Genomic DNA, 18,705 nt, shown 5'->3' with positions numbered 1-18,705 from the left:
TGGGAATGTGGTGTCCCAGCCCCCTTCTGACTTCTGGGACCCCAGGCAATGCAGTGTGTGGGAGTGGCGAATGCACCAACTGTCCCTTCAGAGATCCCATCTTTTACTGCCTCCCTCTCTTTTAACCTGTCATCATTGGAGGAGTGCAGTCAATGGGATTTAGGAAATAAGCAGATTCTCTCTGAAAGCCACAGCACCTCAGGACACTTGACTGTCTCCCTGCAGTGTCATACCAAGCTGTTATCCACGAGAGTGCAGTGCTCCCATAGCATCTATCTAAGAGCCCCACAAGTGAAGCACTGAAGCCACTGAGCCTGTGGTAATGCTGCTGGGCATTTTCCAGCATGAGTATGTGGACAGATGACATGAGACCTGCATGCCTTTGGCTAGAGAGTGAGTGTTGAGACCTCAGTCAGATGCGGACACAACACCCCAGAGTGCTTGGTCTGGTCATCTGAGTGAGGAGCCACAACTTCTGTGTCACTCCCTGCACATCTAGGCTGAGAATGATAGAGAGGAGTTTGGAGAGCCGCCCTTTGGATCTGGAAACCCCTGCTCTCTCCAGTTCTTTTTTCAGAGTAACTTCTGAATGTGATCATCCTCCAGCTGAGAGAGACAGAATGGGGCAGCTGGAAACAAGACTGGTGGAGAAACCAGCTCTCCTGACTCTGCACTCAGGCACATGCTTCTCATAGCTCATTAGTGTTTATGCTGAAAGCAATCCAGAAGCTGAGGATTTCTACCCTTCAATGAACGCTCCTCCAATGTGACGAGGGCATCTAAAAATGAAGAAAGTGTAACGGTAAATCGCTGTGCTAAACCCTATCATCTGGAACATGGGGTGAAAGATGCTAATGGGTGCACCTCTCCCAAGGGAGGATGTGCACATAGACATAGTTCACACCTGCTTCTCTCTTGTGATCATGCCTGCAGGTGGAGGGTAAATTGATGTGTGGGCAGGGTATGTCACAGTGGTGGGTGAATCAAACCCAGACACCTCTGCTTAGAAGACTAGAACCAGAAAAGAGAAATCCCTCCCAGGGCACTTTTTCAGAGGCAGGTGGCCTGAGTGCTAATTTAATCTCTCCCTGCAGGACATGAAGACTATTCCTACAGGGTCACTGCATTCAGGCTCCTGCACTCAGCCCAGGGTGTCCATCCTCAGTGATCTCCTCAATATATGGGGCTTTTTGCCACTTCAGTGTGCAAACTGCTGTAGAGCAGTTCTTACTCCTGGGGAGCCCATTGGTTGAGAGAAAGAAACATGAAGTGAGTCTCGAGAAGAAGGGAGGTGATATGGGAGGTTTCTGTAAGAAACAGAAGAGATTTTCTCCGAGATGCCTGCCCTAAATTGTCAATGTCTTTTCCTCTTTGGACAGCGCCTGAGTTCTGGAGGAAGCAAATGTCCAACAGCAGCTCCATCACCCAGTTCCTCCTCCTGGCATTTGCAGACACACGGGAGCTGCAGCTGTTGCACTTCTGGCTCTTCCTGGGCATCTACCTGGCTGCTCTCCTGGGCAACGGCCTCATCATCACTGCCATAGCCTGCGACAACCACCTCCATACTCCTATGTACTTCTTCCTCCTCAACCTCTCGCTCCTTGACCTGGGCTCCATCTCCACTATTGTCCCCAAATCCATGGCCAATTCCCTCTGGGAAACAAGGGCCATTTCCTACTCAGGATGTGCTGCCCAGGTCTTTTGCTTTCTCTCCTTGATTGTTGGGGAGTATTGTCTTCTCACCATCATGGCCTACGACCGCTACGTTGCCATCTGCAAACCCTTGCACTACGGGACCCTCCTGGGCAGCAGAGCTTGTGCCAAAATGGCAGCAGCTGCCTGGGGCAGTGGGTTTCTCAACGCTGTGCTTCACACTGCCAATACATTTTCAATACCACTCTGCCACGGCAATGCTGTGGACCAGTTCTTCTGTGAAATCCCACAGATCGTCAAGCTCTCCTGCTCAGACTCCTACCTCAGGGAAGTTGGGCTTCTTGTGGTTAGTCTTTCTATAGCTTTTGGCTGTTTTGTTTTCATTGTGCTGTCCTATGTGCAGATCTTCAGGGCTGTGCTGAGGATCCCCTCTGAGCAGGGACGGCACAAAGCCTTTTCCACGTGCCTCCCTCACCTGGCCATCGTCTCCCTCTTTGCTAGCACTGCCATGGTTGCCTACCTGAAGCCCCCCTCCATCTCCTTCCCATCCCTGGATCTGGTGGTGTCAGTCCTGTACTCAGTGCTTCCTCCAGCAGTGAACCCTGTCATCTACAGCATGAGGAACCAGGAGCTCAAAGATGCGCTGAAGAAGCTTATTCAATCAGTTGTCTTTCAGCAACAATAAGCTGCCCATGTCTCCTCTGAAGTGATTTCCACTTATCTTAGGAAACCTCTGTGCTTTTCACATTTTATCTGTAATAATACTGGTTTTCCTGGAATGTTTGTATTCACTGCACTTCTCCAGAGGCATGAACCAAGTTGGCCTGACACAGAGGCCCTTGTACACGTGTCTGGCACAATGTTACAGCTTGCTTCCCATGTTGCAACTCTGTAATAAAAGGGGATTTCCTCAGTGCTGGTGTCTGGAGTTTCTTCTTCCAAAGCTGAAGTGAAAAAAAGGCTGAAGAAATTGTCCCCCATGATGCCATGCTGCTGTGCTTGTGTTCTCCATGGGCTCAGGAGAGGAAGGCAGGGCAACGTCCTAGGGAAGGAGGCCTGGACTGAGCCTTCACATGTGGGTGCCCGGTGCCCCTGGAGATGGCGAATGATCAAAAGGGCTCTGCCTAGGACTGTCTCCCTGTGGCTTTCAGACACCATGCAGCACTGCCAGCTTGGGACCCTGCACTGAGCACAGAAAGGGGGCAAGAGGGGCTGGCCAGGCCAGCCTGCACACACTTCCCTGTGGAAAGACTCTCTGGTGGCAGGGATGTCCCTGGGGAAAACTACAGGAACAAGTCCGTGCTTCCACAAGGAAATAAATGACAGAGAAACCTATTTCTGCATGTACCAGCTCAGGGCAGGCTGCTCCATCGCTGGAGTAGTATGGGCAGTCTTAGGACCTCCCAAGTCCAGGAGTCTTGTGCTGTCAAGATGGGCTGGCACAGAGGGGCTGCCAGCAGTGGCAATAAGGATCTCTTGGAGGCAGGAGACATAGGGTGACACTGGCATCTGTCTCCCAGCCTGGGGCTGATGTGGAATGACACCCCTCTCTGCCCCCCAGGAGCTGCTGTGCCCTTCAGAGGGGCTGGGGCTCTGGTGTGAATGCCCAGAGCTCTGCAGCACCCTGCAGTGGGCACTGCCATGGGGCCAGCCCAGACTGTGCTGCTGTGCTGGGCTGGGGAGAAGGCAGGGGAGGTGGGAAGACCCACGTAGGGGCTGGGCTGGGCTGGAAAGTGCCCAGAAGAGGAAAACACCAAAGGTAGCTGAGTAGTGTGACCATGCAGAGTGAGGACATGCACCAGTGGGTTTGTGGTGCCGAGCCAGCGCTCATGGAAGGGACCTGAGATATGCAGGTCCAGAAGAGAGGAGGCCAGTCTGTGCCCTTAGACACATGGCTAGTCTGGGACGTTGGCCCAGGCATTTGTCACGTCCAGCCTCTCACACTGGCAATTTCCATCCGTGTTCACTCACCCCAGATTTTTGGGTGAGTCTTGCTGCAAGGCCATCTCCATCCTCCTGCTGGGTTCAGCGTCTGTATCAGGGGAATGGCCAGACCTGCCCAGCCCCTCTCTTGTTCCAGACCACAGCAAACCATGGAGCAGGGATGTCCTCAAGGACCCACATGGGACAAAGCCAGGGCAAGGCAGAGCAGGACCTGGTCACTGGGGAAAGTTGCAAAAGTAGGAGGGTTATGGGGGGATAGGGAACTGAGGACTGTTGGTATTGTAATGGGGGTGACCTTTCCACACTCCTGAACATAGCCTGTCCCATGCTTTGCCTGAGCGATGGGGCCATGGTGTGGCAGATGCACCTGCTCCAACAAAGCCCGCAAAAACCTAACAAAGACCTGACAAAAATCTTCCCACCACAGTTTGTGATACGCCCACACGGTGGTGGTGATTTCAGTTGAAAGGTGATGAATTTGCGGTCTTTGGTGAATGGGAGGGCTACGTGACCATATATGACCATAGGTCAGATTTGAATTGGGTGTAAATGGGGCCTGTGAGAGGGCCATTTTGAGTGGGTCTCCCTCAGAGCAGTGGGTCTGCGGTCGGGGGCTCTCCCTGTGGGTTGGGACGCCACCTACTATTTATCTTCTGAGAGACCTCATCTTACGTGGGTGAGTGATTATGTGCATTTTTGGGTCATCGACCATAAACCTTAGGAGCTCTTAAGTTGGCAGTGTAGTATTAACATCCTGACCAACATCCTTATTGTTATTGACCGACTTCCAGATTGTTAATGTCTGTTGGACTCTCAAAGCGGTTTCAGATAGAGTAAAACTTAGTTTGATTTTGTTACCATCTTGTAAAAATAAATCCCGTTTTTAGTTTGTTAGTTGGCCTGGCCTGGTTTGTGAAGTTCCATGACAGATGGGATGACATGTGGGGCACTGTAGCAGGGACAGAGTAGGGACAGGGCACTGACAGGGGCTACAAAGCAGCTGCCAGGAGGTTACAGCAAGGACAGGTATATACAAGGAATTTATATGCATTGCCTTTGCCGTGCAGGCATGATTTTGAGAAAGACAAAGCTCACCTGGAGTTGGTATCTGCAAGGAAAGTCAAGAGCAAAAAGAAGAGCTTCAATGGCTTGTTAGAGACCAAGGCAGAACAAGGAAAATGTAGGGTTGCTGCTGAATGGGGAGTGTGCTTTAATAACAGTAGATGCAGGTGCTGAGGGACTCAATGCATGCTTTGCCTGAGCCTTTACTGAAAAGGTCTCCAGGCCTCTGTGCTCAGTGAAAGGGTTCGAGGAGGAGGACACTACATATTGGCAGGAAACTCATGAATTCCAACAAATACAATTGCTAGTTCCTTCCCCCAACAGGTGAATAAGCCTGGAAATGGCACAGGCTGGGGGTGTCCTGTGGAAGGGTCTTGCTGGGCAGTAAGATGGGCAGGAGAGAGTCATGTGCCCTGGCAGCAAGGGAGGTCTGCAGCATCCTGGGCTGTATGACCAAAGTCACAGCCAGGAGATCAAGGCAGGGGATTATCGAGGTTACTGCATCCATATTTCAGATCTCCAGTACAGGAAAGATGTTGGCAAGCTGGAGGGGATTTAGTGAAGATGGTAGAGGGTTGGAGCATTTGGTCTGTGAGGAGAGGCTGAGGGAGCTGAGCTTGTCCAGTCTGGAGAAGAAAAAGCTGAGGAGGCCCTCATCACAGCCTGCCAATACCTATAAGGAGATTATGAAGAGTCAGGCCCTTCACCGTGGTGCATGTTGGGAGGATAAAAGACAATGGGTGGAAGGTGAAAAAGAGGAGTTTCATCCTGGACATAAGAAAAAAACTTTTCCCCATGAGCTCAGCCAAGCATTGGTACTGATCACCCAGAGATGCTGTGCAGTCTCTGTCCTTGGAGGTTTTCAAAATCTGACTGGACCAATTCTTGAACAACCTGGTCTGACCCTGTTCCTGGCAGGTTGGACTACAAACCTGCCGAGGTCCCTTCCAACCTGAGCTATCTTATGACCTTCAGGCCCTATTTCTGATGGGTACAGAGCGAATGTTTATGGGACGTGAATCTTCCTATGCTCTATGTGACCATCTAAACCAACATCTAAACCAACATCTAAACCAGTGAAGAGAGGTCAACACCTTAGTGTGACTTGCTGTCTGCAAAGACTGAGGAGTGTCACGGACAGTCCTGGACAGGGACTGTTTTGAAGGCATGGGACTCTGTGTAAGACACAAAATAATCTTTTCTTAATGTTGTTAGCCTGACATATACTAATTAATGTCAATAAAAATGAAACAAAGAAGAACTGAAGACCGGGGTCTAAATCAAAGCTTTTAACAATCTTTTTGTTTTTTGTTTTCTGGGGTTTTTTTTAATGTGTTGGTCTTTGGGGGGATTATGTGTCTTTTTTCTTTCTTTGAAAGAGAAAGATGTTCAGAACTGGATTTGGATGTGGGATACAAATGTCTTCAGTTACAGGAACTCAGACGCCTACTGCCAGCATCAATGCCCTGGAAATCTCTGCCCAGGCTCCACCTGCAGCTGCTGAGGAACCCTGGTCTCCTACAGTCCTCTGTGATGTTTGCCAGTCTCATGAAAATACATAAGGTACACTGGGGTCTTGAAAAATGGCACTGGATGTTTATGGTGAGACAAATGAGGCCTGCCTAGAAAGGTGAACAACTTTTTTCAGCTTTTAAAAAATATTGAGCACATTTTCATCACCTGAAACAATTGAGTACTTTTAATAAAATGGCTGTTTTTCCACCATGCCAGACCTCCCCCATACTTGCATTACCAGTACCCTACTGTTACATCGCATACTTAATCTACGTCATCTTTCAGGTGTTCCCACCTGTCCTGATTAAAGGATCAGGTTTAAGAGGGTGTCCTGGTTCTGGCAAGAATAGAGTTAATTTCACAAGGAGCCAGGACAGGTGACCCAAGCTGGCCAGGGGCTATTCCATACCATGTGACATCATGCTTACCATAAAAGGGGGGCTAGTTGGGCAGGGGAAGGGGTGGCACGGTTTTGGCATGGTTCCGGGACGGGCTGAGTGTCCGGTTGGTCGGTCGTTGGATTGGTAAATTGTTCTCTGTAATCACCCATTGTGAATATCTGTTATCAGTACTGTTGTTGATTGTTTTCCCTCTCCCTTGCTGTCCCAGTAAACTGCCTTTATCCCAACCCTCGAGGCTTTGCCGTTGTTTTTCCGTTCTCCTCCCCAGCCCGCTGGGGTGAGCGAGCGGTGTGTGGTGCTTAGCTGCGGGCTGGGGCTAAACCAGCGTCCTTTTGGCGCCCAACGTGGGGCACGAGGGGTTGTGATAACGACAAGTCTGACCCAAGTGTGTTAAAGCAAAGTTGTTACAAGCATTTATGATGTTATTGAAACAGTCGTTGGTCATAATGATGTTCTGTTTGGTCACATGGCTCTGGTTTGTAAACCAGTGTTTACTCTATGTAATCCCTGCGGCGCTGTTTATCACCTCTGGGAGAGGGGTTCCTGTTCTCATATTGTTGTACTGTGTGATAATGACTTATGATATCATGGACAGTCATGAGTCTGAGCTGGTACTTGTACGTAGCATTTCGGTCATGCCCATACCTCGGTCAATATCTTTCCGAATTGATTAATAATTGCACCCAATCTATGGGGAAGACAGGGGGGGATACCTTCTCCCACTCTTTCACCTCCCCTTTTCCCTTTTGGCTGGTTACAACAATTTTTGAGAATTTTGAATACCCTTGGAATGTTCAGGCCGGTATATTCCTATTGCTAGGTCTCATGCATGTTTTCCGAGTCCTGTTCAGGGTTACCAAAAATTGTTTCAAGAACACCACCCAGGGATCTTCCCCAAGGCTGAATGGTCAGGGCTGGCATGGCATGTGGGAGAGTATGGGTGGGTATCTAGAGACCTTTTCACCCCCAATGGTTTGGAGCTTCACTCCTGAACAACTGCAAGACCCTGATAAAATGGTAGAATATTTGAAAGAAAAATGCTATGGGGATTCTAAGGAGACACAACTTACTGTGCTGTGCTGGGCCCTGGCCACAATCTATCAAACACTGCTTGATAGTAGACAGCACCATCCAGAGAGAGAGAGAGCAGACCCACAGGCCCTGCAGCTACCCAAGCCCCCGCAACAGGCACTGTAGCCGAGCCAAAAGATCAACCCATACCAGTATCAGTCGCCCCTATACACAAAAAGAAATACACAAGGAAATCAGTTCACTTAGCGAAGGATGATGATGAACCGGGACCATCACGAGAACAAAAAGAAGAGCCAGAACCAGAAGTGATCACCCGATCTCTGTCCCTGAGTGAGCTGCGAGATATGTGGAAAGATTTCAGCCACCTTCCAGGGGAGCACATCATTACCTGGCTGCTCTGCTGCTGGGATAACGGGGCCAGTAGCCTGGAACTGGAGGGCAGGGAGGCCAAGCAGCTGGGATCCCTGTCTAGGAAAGGGGGCATTGACAAGGCAATTGGGAAGGCGGCACAGGCCCTCAGCCTCTGGAGGCGACTCCTGTCAAGTGTGAGGGAAAGGTATCCTTTCAGTGAAGATGTCGTATGTCGGCCAGGCAAGTGGACCACCATGGAGAGAGGTATCCAATATCTGAGGGAATTAGCTGTGCGGGAGATGGTTTATTATGATCCGGACAATGCGCAGTTGCCCACAGACCCTGATGAAGTCCAGTGTACCTGACCCATGTGGCAAAAATTTGTGCGAAGTGCACCATCATCGTACGCCAACTCACTGGCAATAATCAACTGGAAAAGTGAAGAGGCACCCACAGTGGACGAAGTGGCTGGCCGACTCCGGCAATATGAAGAGACCCTTTCTTCCTCCCTCATCTCGGTTGTGGAGAAACTGTCCCAGGACATCCAGCAACTCAAAGAGGATATATCGTACTCCCCACCTGCGCAGACCCGTATTTCAGCTGTTAGGAGTATGCGTTTTTCTGCTCCAGAGAGGGGATATGGAGCATACACACCACGAGGTATCCTGTGGTTTTATCCAGTGGCCAGCTGGGCCTAAACCATGTCAGAGGGCATCTTTTCAGCAGACTATCTGGACATGTGCCCTTCCCACTGCTCTTCAGATTTCCTCTTCTTCTTCCTTTTTGTTCATTTAGATATCTCACAACTAGTTGCTGCTTTGAGCTTCAGGGAGTTAGAAGCTTGCCCTATCTCTCGAAACCTAATTTACTCTTTAATCTACTCTGTTGTGTTTATATCTGATCTTTCCTATCTCTCTGCCTAAAAGAGTTCTTGTACAGGTATCTCTTGTAGAAGGTGGATATCATTAGATGCAGCTTGGACCTAGATACAGTTAAGGAGTGTTTTCTTGTTCATTAAATTGTATTGTGTCTAACTTCTGTTTGTTACAAATGAAGAGAAATCCTTCTGTGCCTGTGTGCAGGCAGTTCTCTGAGGAAAGCAGGAGGGAGTTGGTGCAAAGGAGCTGTAGCATCACACTGAAGCTGCAGATTTCAGTGGAGAATTCTGATGTAAGGAAAAGTGATGCAGTTCCCAGGGGGCAGATGACAGGAGTGGCAGGGTTGGAAAAGTGAGGAAGAAGTTTGTTGATACAGTGTCTGGCCTCAGAGAAACTGCTTTTCCTGCCCACCCAGACTTCCCTATGGGACTCTCTGGATCAGTATCAGTAGGAGCAGGCTGCTATCACTTCTTCTGTAAAGTGAAAAATTATAAAAATATCCTTAAAAAGCAAAAATCCTTTCTTACGAAATGATCACTGAAATCTTCATCATTCACGGCTCTCCTGAAACCTCTCCAATTAGCTGTACAAGTCTTGAAGACTTGAAGCAAATTACAGGATTGTAATGAGCCCCATGGTGTATTTGGTCCTAAATCCATGAATCTCAGACACTGAGAGGAGATTGAACAAACTGCTTGAGAAGGCAAATTCAGAAGGAACTGCTGAAGTTTCTTGCAGTATTAATTGGCCCCACTGAGGGCCATTACTAACAAAGCCTCCCCATGGACTCTTTAGCGCAGAAAATTGGAGGCAGTGATGGCAGCACTGTACAGGTGGCTCTGATGTTCAGTAAAGCCTTGAAGTATTTATCAAGCCAAATACTAACTCTTGACCACCGCCTCCTCTTGGGGAAGGGAGATCCTGTCCCTCACGCATGGCTCAGGGCTCTTCCTGGGGCAGTAGGATATAGGCTATGTGATGTCAAGTGAAGGACAAAAATACAACACCTCCCAGCCTCCCTGGGGGATTCAAGGAGGAAATGAGGCTCCAGTGCTATGAAGGCAATGTGTTTCATAATAGAGTTTGGTGGCAGAGACATCTGTTCTGTTGGAGCCTTCCAGCCTCATGAACCCCCTCAGCCATCTCCACTGCAGGCTGTCCTACACTGTCCCACCCCTGCACCTGTTTCCCTGCAGGCTGTAGACATCCCACCCACCTCCTCAGCTTGTTCTCACCACAGCATGTCCTTACCTTCACTGATTTCTCCATCCTCACTGGCTCTTTCTTGAAATACAAAGCTACAGGCTGATCACAGATTCCCTCTCCATCACCTGTATCAGCACAGCACTACCTTTTGAATGACATTTCTTCCTCCTCCTGTTCAGTCTGGACTTCCAAAGCTGCAGCTTCTGATGGTTTTCCTTCCTCATACTCTTTCCCACTGCCAGAAAAACATGCAATCATCTTTGTAAGCAACTTTCAAGATTTCTCAAGCTACTACTACACTACCCTGAGCCTCTGTTCAACAGGCCTAAGAAGCCCAGGTCTCTCAGCCCTTTCATACATGGCTCCCAACCCCATCTTCACAGATATCCTCTGGACCCTCTCCAATTCCTCTCCGCTCCTCCTGAATGGGGAGCCCCACACCAGGATACACTATTCCAGATGTGGCCACACTAGTGCTGGCTCAAGGGGAATGATAACTCCCCGTGTCTGGGTGGCCACACTCCTCCCAGTGCAGCCCAATAGGCACATGGCCTTATTCACATTTAGCACCACTGACTCATAGAGCATCCCTCATAATGCCCACTGAGGCACGGTCCTTGAGGTTGCTCCTCATCCAGTCAGGTCTGAGCCTGTCTTTATGTACACGGTTGTTCAGCCCCCTGGTAGACAACATCGGAAGATCCCCTCTCCTTGGAAAACATCTAGAGGTTTCTATTGACCATATCCATTTCTCAAGATCTGCTGGGCCGAAGCTCCATTGTGTCTGCTGTTACCGTGTAGGTGAAGATGGAGATGCTAGTTAAATGAAATTGCTGGCCAGGGTAGTAGGTATTACCATGGTGACCATCCCAGAATCACCAAATGAAGGTACAATGCAAGTAAAATCAGGGTCAATGAGGAAAGGATAAACAGAGGTGTGCTGATTGTACAGGAGGTCATGAGGGTGATCAAAGGGAAGAACGTGGAAGGGGCAAAACACAGAAAAAGAAAATACGAGGTGAAGCCAAGGATATGATCAAGGCTGTTCTGGGGTATCTGCCAAGCAGCTCTTCACCTGAGAAAGACTGACTGGAGTAGGACAAGAAAGCTGCACTTGATCTAGGCGTATTTACATCTGACTTACTTCTATGGTCACTGAGACTCTGAGTGCTTTGCATACCAGCATCAAAGGAAGATCTGTAGTGAATGGAAACACAGAATTGTTTGAGCTGGAAGTGATCTCAGGCTGTAGACTAGGTTGTCCCAAGTCCAACCTCCTGCTCACAGCAGGGTCATCTATCAGGTCACAGCAGTTTTTACAGGACTTTATTAATTTTAGGCCTGAAAACCTCCAAAGACAGAGATGGCACCAACTCTAGGAAACCTTCTTACTGCACATTGGCCCTCATCCCCCAATCATGTACAACAGTGAACTCTTCCTGCTTACCTCCTGGTAGGTGGGGGAAGGCTGTTATGTGGTCTCCCCAAATCCTTCTTTTCTCCTGACTGAAGAAACTTAGCCCTTTCAGCCTCCCACAGTGAGAAGGTCAACCTTACAAATGCATGCCTGAGATGTTCACGGTTTTTCCAATCCTGCTGTATTCTCTTGGAACTGCAAAGGACTCCAGGGCTGTTAGAATATCATCACCCTCCCGCCACGGTGTTCTGCAAGTGTCACTCTCAGTTGTAGGCTATGTGGAGGGTACAATTTGCACACACTGTCATCCAGAATTAAACCTTGTACTTAAAATGTTTCAGGCCCAAGAAGCAACATCACACCATGAGGAGAGGATTGTTCTGAGGGATGTCATGCTTGGATAATCCACTTGCAGAAGAGGAATTAATGACTCCAAGAATTGCAGTATCTATCAGTAGAGGTTGCAGAACCACTGGACACTTCATGTCAGAAGGGACCTTGGGAGGTCCTCAGTCCAACCTCCCACTCACATCAGGATGAACATTGAATTACCATCAAGTTCCTCAGGGCTTTGTTGTGGTAGTTTAACCTTGGCTAGATACCAGGTGTCCACCAAGCCATTTTATCACCCCTCTCTTCAGCAGGACAGGGAGGGGAGAAAAATCAGATGGGGAGGAAAAAAAACCAAACACCTCAACAAAAAAAGTTGCGGGTCAAGATAAAGGCAGTCTAATAAAGCAAAAAGCAAAAGGTTGTGTGTGGAAGCAAAGGAAAAACAAAAGATTTATTCTCTACTTCCCATTAGCAGGCATCGTCCAGCCACTTCCCCAGTCCTTTAACAGATAGATGTTACTATCCATTCAATGGGCTTCCTCTGTTTCGCCAGATGTTCACAAACAGGCTCTGACTTGGGCCCAGTCCATCAGGATGGGTGTTCAGGACAGGAGAAGCAGTATGTTCAATTGTTGGGCACCAGCACCGGCTTGGTTTGGGTCATTGTTGCCCTCATCTGGTTCCTTGCGAAACTCAGTCTTCGTCGGTTCAGGTCATTCCTGCTCCATTACTTCCTACAACATACAACTCACATTACAGATTATTTTCCCCCAATGTTAAATCTCCTTGAGGCACACACTGGGTCTCCCCATCCTTCCTTATTACCCACCAAGTACACCCAGGTCCTTGAGCGAAGACAATCCCAGGAATGGGTTTGCCTTTTCCTGTGGGAGGAGCAATCCACACCACCTTCCCCAGCCACTTCCCCATGTGTACTACAGGGACCTTATCTCCTCCCACAGTATGTAGGGGTTTTGTCTGGGCAGGACCAGGACAGTTAGCTGATCCTCTGGTGGTAATCAGCCAACTGGCTTCTGCTAAATTTGTATCCCAGTGCTTCCATGCTGCATTTCCCAATGGCCTCAACATAGTCTTTAACAGTCTTAACAATCTTTCCAGAGGCTTGTGGGTGATAGGGGATGTGATACATCCATTCAGTGCCATGTTTCTTTGCCCATGAGTTTATGAGGTTATTTCAGAAATGAGGCTTATTGTCTGATTTGATTCTTTCTGGGGTACCATGTCGCCACAAAATTTGCCTTTCAAGGCCTAGGATGGTGCTTCGGGCAGTGGCATGGTTTACAGGGTATGTTTCTAGCCAACCAATAGTTGCTTCCTCCATGGTGAGTATGTAGCATTTACCTTAGCATGTTCATGCCAATGGTCCAATATAGTCAATTTGCCAGGCCTCACCATACTGAAAACCCAGCCACCACCCTCATTCCAGGGAGATTTTATTTGTATGGCTCGCTTGATTGCGGCATATATTTCACAGTCATGAGTGACCTGTGTGATGGCCTCCATGGTGAGGTTCACCCCTCGATCACGAGCCCATCTGTATGTTGCGTCTCTCCGTAGATGTCCCAATGTTTCATGAGCCCATCAATCTAGAAATAGCTCATCCTTACGCTCCTGGTCCAGGTCCACCTAAGTCTTCAACTCGCAGCAATCCCACAACGAAGGGATCTTCTGAGACACCAGACAGCGTAGATTAGATAGCTGTTCAATCTTCTCTGCATTCACAGTGGCTACACCAAAAGCCTATCAGTACCCCTTTGGGTCCTCAAAGTACCCTCTCCTAAGATAGTCTATGCCAAAGATACAAGGGGCCTCTGGGCCGGTCACAATGGGGTGCTTCTCCCACTTGTCCCCTGTTAAGCTCACCTCAACCTCCAGTACAGACCATGCTTGGCATCTGCCTGTCACTCCTGAGATCCAGATGGGTTCTGTGCCCCTATACCCTGATGGTATCAGTGTACGCTGTGCCCAATGTCTACCAAAGCCTTTTACTTCTGTGGGTCTGATGTGCCAGGCCATTGAATCCACACAGTCCAGTATACCCGGTCATCCCTTTCCTCCTCCTGGCTGAAGGCAGGGACCCTCTATTCCTGTTCCTGGTCAGAGTATTCACTGTCTGACCCTCGCAGTGCCAAACTGTCCAATCTTGATCCAACTCTCCTCACTAGGATCAAGGGAGGTGATTTTAGTTCTTCTGTCTCTGGGAGATCGCTGATTGCCTTCTTGTGTCTCTGCAGCAACTACGCTAATAGCCTTTTTGAGTGACCCCTTATTAACAGCTGTCTTCCCCATCAGTTTGTGTACACGGGCTTCCAGCTTAAAGGTGGGTTCACCATCCCACTTCCTCACGTCCTCCCCTTGGTCACACAGGAAGAACCAGAGTGGACCATGCAGCATACACCTGGGGCTCCCTTTCCCTCTGATCGGAGCAGGAAAGGACTGATTTCTTGGGGTGCCCCTGACAGCCAAGGTGCTGGCCTGTAGGGATGAGGAGGTACAGAGATTTTGTTCAAAGATTTGGAGCCAAGACAACACTCTCTTCACAGTTGGTGTGTCCATATCCAGGCAATACATTGTTGCCAAGCTGTTAGAATATGATGCTGGGGCACTTTGAATCACCTTCCTCCATATAGCCTGTGTACATAGGACATCCTCTGGATCTCTAGAGACATCCTCATCATCTAGATCACAGTAGATGACTTCCAGCACTGCTAATTCTCTCAGGCACTGGATGCCTTCATCTGTGGTAGTCCCCTTTCCTGGGGAGTTCACAAGATCTTCCTTGAACCTCTTGCCCTCACACTTGAGAGGAGCTGTCTCCAGAGACTGCAAATTGCTGCTTCTTTTCCAATTCCTCTCTCAATTCCCCAGTTTTTAGCAAGAGATCCTAGCTGTTGGGCTTCCCTACCTTCCAGTTGCTGCCTGTCGGCCCCATTATCCCAGCATCGGAGCAGCCAGGCTCACCCGGCTGTCGCCTGTAATCTTTCCGTGTGTCTCAAAGTTCTGATGAGGTTAGGGACTGGGTAGTTTCTGCTTCCTGCCCGATTTCTCTCACTCCTTCCTCCCACTTTTTTGCTGAAGGACCAGCTTCCTGATCAAACCTTTCCTTCTCTTTTTCCCCCTTGTCCACTATTTCTTATTTACTACTAGGGCAATGACTGTAGTTGTTGGTTTTTGGGTCCCTGTCTCAGCCATGGTGTCCTCGGATGCAGTTTAGGTCCCTGCCTCAACCACAGTCCTCTGAGAGCACTGCACTGTGGCTCAATAGGCACAGGCCAGGCCCCAGTACAGTACTAGGAGCTGTTGGTTTTCACTGGGGTAGGCAAGGCACCCTTCTATTAGGTGGCGCGTCAGTTTGCCAGGGTTGCTTGCCTGTTCAGGTGTAAGGTCCCAGGTTATGGGAGGTGATAACCGTCCTAGAACCTGCCCAAATCCTTCCACACACCCTGCCACCCAGCGACCGGACACCTCAGGGCACATTTCAGTATCACCTCACTGAAAAGTTATCTTTTCTTACATCAGGACGAGACCAAATTCCACAAAACCCACAATATGCCAACAGTATTAAGTAGTAATATTAAACAGCTCACATGAGGGTGAACAAAGACCTTGGGAGCCTGCATAATAAAACCAATCACATCAGTCCCGGGTAGGGAGAGGGAGATGCATTGTATTGTATCCACAAGATAGCTCCCCCAGCACAGAAATAACATCAATGCCAAGGCAAAGCACAGAGCCATTATTTGTATTAACATATTCCAAAGTTCAGCAAAATAAAGAGATAGGCAGTGCAGCCAACAAACTCCATGACCCACACTGGAGCTTGCCACTTAATAACTACTATAGCTATAGCACGCTTAATATAAAACTGCCATTGTCGAGCCCCACACTGGATGCCAAAAATGTGGCAGAATCACTGCACCCTTCAGTTTAGAAGGGACCTTGGGAGGTGTCCAGTCCAACCTCCCACTCACATCAGGATGAACGCTGAATTACCACCAAGTTCCTCAGGGCTTTGTCTAACAGTGTCCTGAAAATGTTGTCTGGGGACTTACTTTCTCTAAGATCATCTGTGGACTCTTGGGAATTCTCCGAGGAAGCTAAGGGTGCCTTTTGCTGCCAGGAAAGGCCAGCCACAGGATTCCTTGACCCCAACAAGCTACTAGCAACCTCCAGCAGCTCCTAATGAACTCTGTCCACTGTCCTTGATAAAAAGGTGCATTTTTGAGAGGCTGATGAAGCTTCTCAGGCCCTTGGCCTTTCACTCCTTACTGCTCTTCCATGTAGGCATCAATGATACAGCCAAAGTATCGAGTATAATTAAATGACTCTGGGGGTGATGTTCAAGGGCATGGTGACCTAGGTGGTGGTGTTCTTGATCTTGCTGGTGAGGAGGCTTGAGCACTGGACAGTTCCCATGGGTCAACAATTAGTTGTGCGACTGGTATCAGCAATAGGATTTTAGTTTCTATGACTATGAGAACCTCTCTGAGGATCGGTGAGGATGAGATGGGGTAAAACTATACCCTCATAAAGTGGGGTAAAATTATCTTTGCTAACAGACTGATGAACCAGTTAAGAAGAGCTTTAAACAAGAATTTTGGAGGAGTGAGGAAGTGATGGGTGGGGTAAACAAGCAAAGATTTATATAAACAAAAGAAGTATCCAGAAAGCTTCTGGAGGACATTGATGATAACTTCCCAAGTATGCAGAGATGGAGATCCAAAGCCCATTTCAAGTTGAATCTGGTAAGGGCAGCAAAAAAGGCTTCTACAAGTACCTAAGCAGCAAAAGGAAGTCTAGGGGCAAATGTGGGCTCACTGGTGCATGTGCTGGGGCACTCGTGACAAAGGATATGAAAAAGACCTAGACACTCAATGCCTTCCTCACCTCAATCTTTACTGAACTAGTTTCCCAAAACACCCTTATGAACAAGCTGCCCAAGTATGGCCTAGACAAGTAGAAAGTGAAGTGGATTGCAAACTCTCTGAATTGTTGGGCTCCCCCAGAATAACACCATGCACAGGTAAGTACTGGGGGCTGACCAGCTGGAAAAATCTTTTGCAGAAAAGGACCTGAAGGTCCTAGTGGACAAGGTGGACATAAGCCAGCAATGTGTCCTCATGGTAAAGAAGGCCACCAGCACCCAGGACTGCATCAGGAAGAGTGCTGCCAGCAGGGTGAAGGAGGTGATGATCCTTCACCTCTACTGTGCACAGGTGAGTAGTACTCCCATCCCTGCACCAGCCTTGCCCCACTGCCCCATGTGCAGCCCCACAGCCCAACTGTGCAGGTACCACACTGTGCAGGGTGCATTCAGGGGTGGGAAAACATGCTCCTGGTATGGTCTGTACAAGACACCACAGTGCCTCATCCCCCCATGTTCCTCCTGCTTTCACAGCCTACCCAGACTCAGCTGTGTCCCATGCAGGGATTTTCAGATAGCCCTGCTCTGAGGCCTGCCAGGGTCTGGGCATGCGTGAGCTAGGGAAAGGCTGGACACTCCCCCGATGTAGATGGAGCTGGTCACATTTCAAAGATCAGCCCAGACCTGGACCATAGTGACTGGCCATGGCTGGAAATGGAAGGTACAAAGGGCCAAGGCTGGGGGTAACATTTGGGGTATGGGCCAGCAAATGGGGTGAGGGAGACTGTCTCAAGGGATATGTGCTAGGCAGAGGGACTGACAGACAGCAGGAAACTCACCTGGCTGTTAGGCTTCCTTCAGTGCAAGACCTGACACAGGGTCCCAGACTGCCTCTCCATGACACCCTTTCAGGAGGGATGATGGTACTAAGTATAAGGAGTGGGGGGCACCAGGCTTCTTCAGCCACTTCCCAGGCCTGGTGGAGCACCAGAACATCAAGGACTTCTGTCTCTGTATGCCATAAGCATGCTTTAGGGTACCCACAGTCCGGACGTTGCCTTGGATTAGCTGAATACCAGCATTTTTCTATTTGAGGCAATTTCTAGAACAGGTTGCCCCCCCCATCTGATCTCTCCCCATCCATCCTATGACTGCCTGGACATTCCTGGCCCCCTTCTGGTACTGCTCATATGGCCCCAAGATGGATGGGGATCACTGCTGCTAATCGCCCTTCCCAGGAGTTCTGTGGATATGTCAGGTGGTTTAAGGGACTATGGTATACTTCCAAGGACATTAGATGTGTTCAGCTGTTGCCCGATGGTGACATAAATCACTCTCCAACCTCCCTTCCTTGTGTCTGCTGGGTCCCCAGTGCCTGCTCTGGGGCTGCAGAGTCCTTATATCCCTGAGATACCTGGGTTTAGCACATTCTTTTTGGGTGACTCCACCACTTTGTGGAGCTTCATTCATTGCCCATCCTAGGCACACACAGTATGTGGAGATCTCCTGGGCTCTCCAGGCAGCTCCAGACTCCTGCTTAAGGATATGATCCACATGTCATAAGTGAGATGGCCCTGGGTATGTACCTCAGTGAACATTCCCCACCACCACTGTCACCAGATACCAGCAGGTGAGTCATAAATCCAACCCTTGAACTCTAACAGGTCACACTGTGACCTGAACCCATGGAACAACAGACCCTTTTGGGGTGCAGTTGCTCATGCCTCTTCTTTGCACCAGCCTTGGAAGACAAGTCAAGTCTCCAGGCACTGTGCTTGGAAGATCCTAGGAGGAAGTCACCTCAGACACAGCATTGGATATACTTTTACACAGGTTTCAGGTGGGACAGAGCAGGTTCATTCCTCAGAAGAAGTGAGATGAATCCCAACATTTATGTAGGAACATAATAACCAAAAATTACTACAAAATGGCAATTATGATAATGGTAATTAGCAGAATAATAATGATGCTAATGCTAATGATGACAATGATAATTAAAACCAACACAGCATAGACCTAGAATGGAAG

The 18,705-nt window shown here is 48.9% G+C and overlaps 1 protein-coding gene across 1 annotated transcript; it reads left to right on the top strand.

Annotated features, from left to right (window-relative positions):
- Positions 1-1,402: 1,402 nt before the first annotated feature.
- On the top strand, positions 1,403-2,338 carry LOC129210653 (olfactory receptor 14C36-like). Its single transcript, XM_054836637.1, has one exon. It carries the CDS (start codon positions 1,403-1,405, stop codon positions 2,336-2,338), a length of 936 nt encoding a protein of 311 aa, XP_054692612.1.
- The last annotated feature ends 16,367 nt before the right edge of the window (positions 2,339-18,705 follow it).

This window comes from Grus americana, chromosome 10 (genome assembly GCF_028858705.1).
Source record: "Grus americana isolate bGruAme1 chromosome 10, bGruAme1.mat, whole genome shotgun sequence".
In the NCBI taxonomy this organism is placed as follows: domain Eukaryota; kingdom Metazoa; phylum Chordata; class Aves; order Gruiformes; family Gruidae; genus Grus; species Grus americana.
The sequence above is the reverse complement of the archived record's forward strand: the minus strand, read 5'-3'. Positions and strand labels throughout refer to the sequence as shown.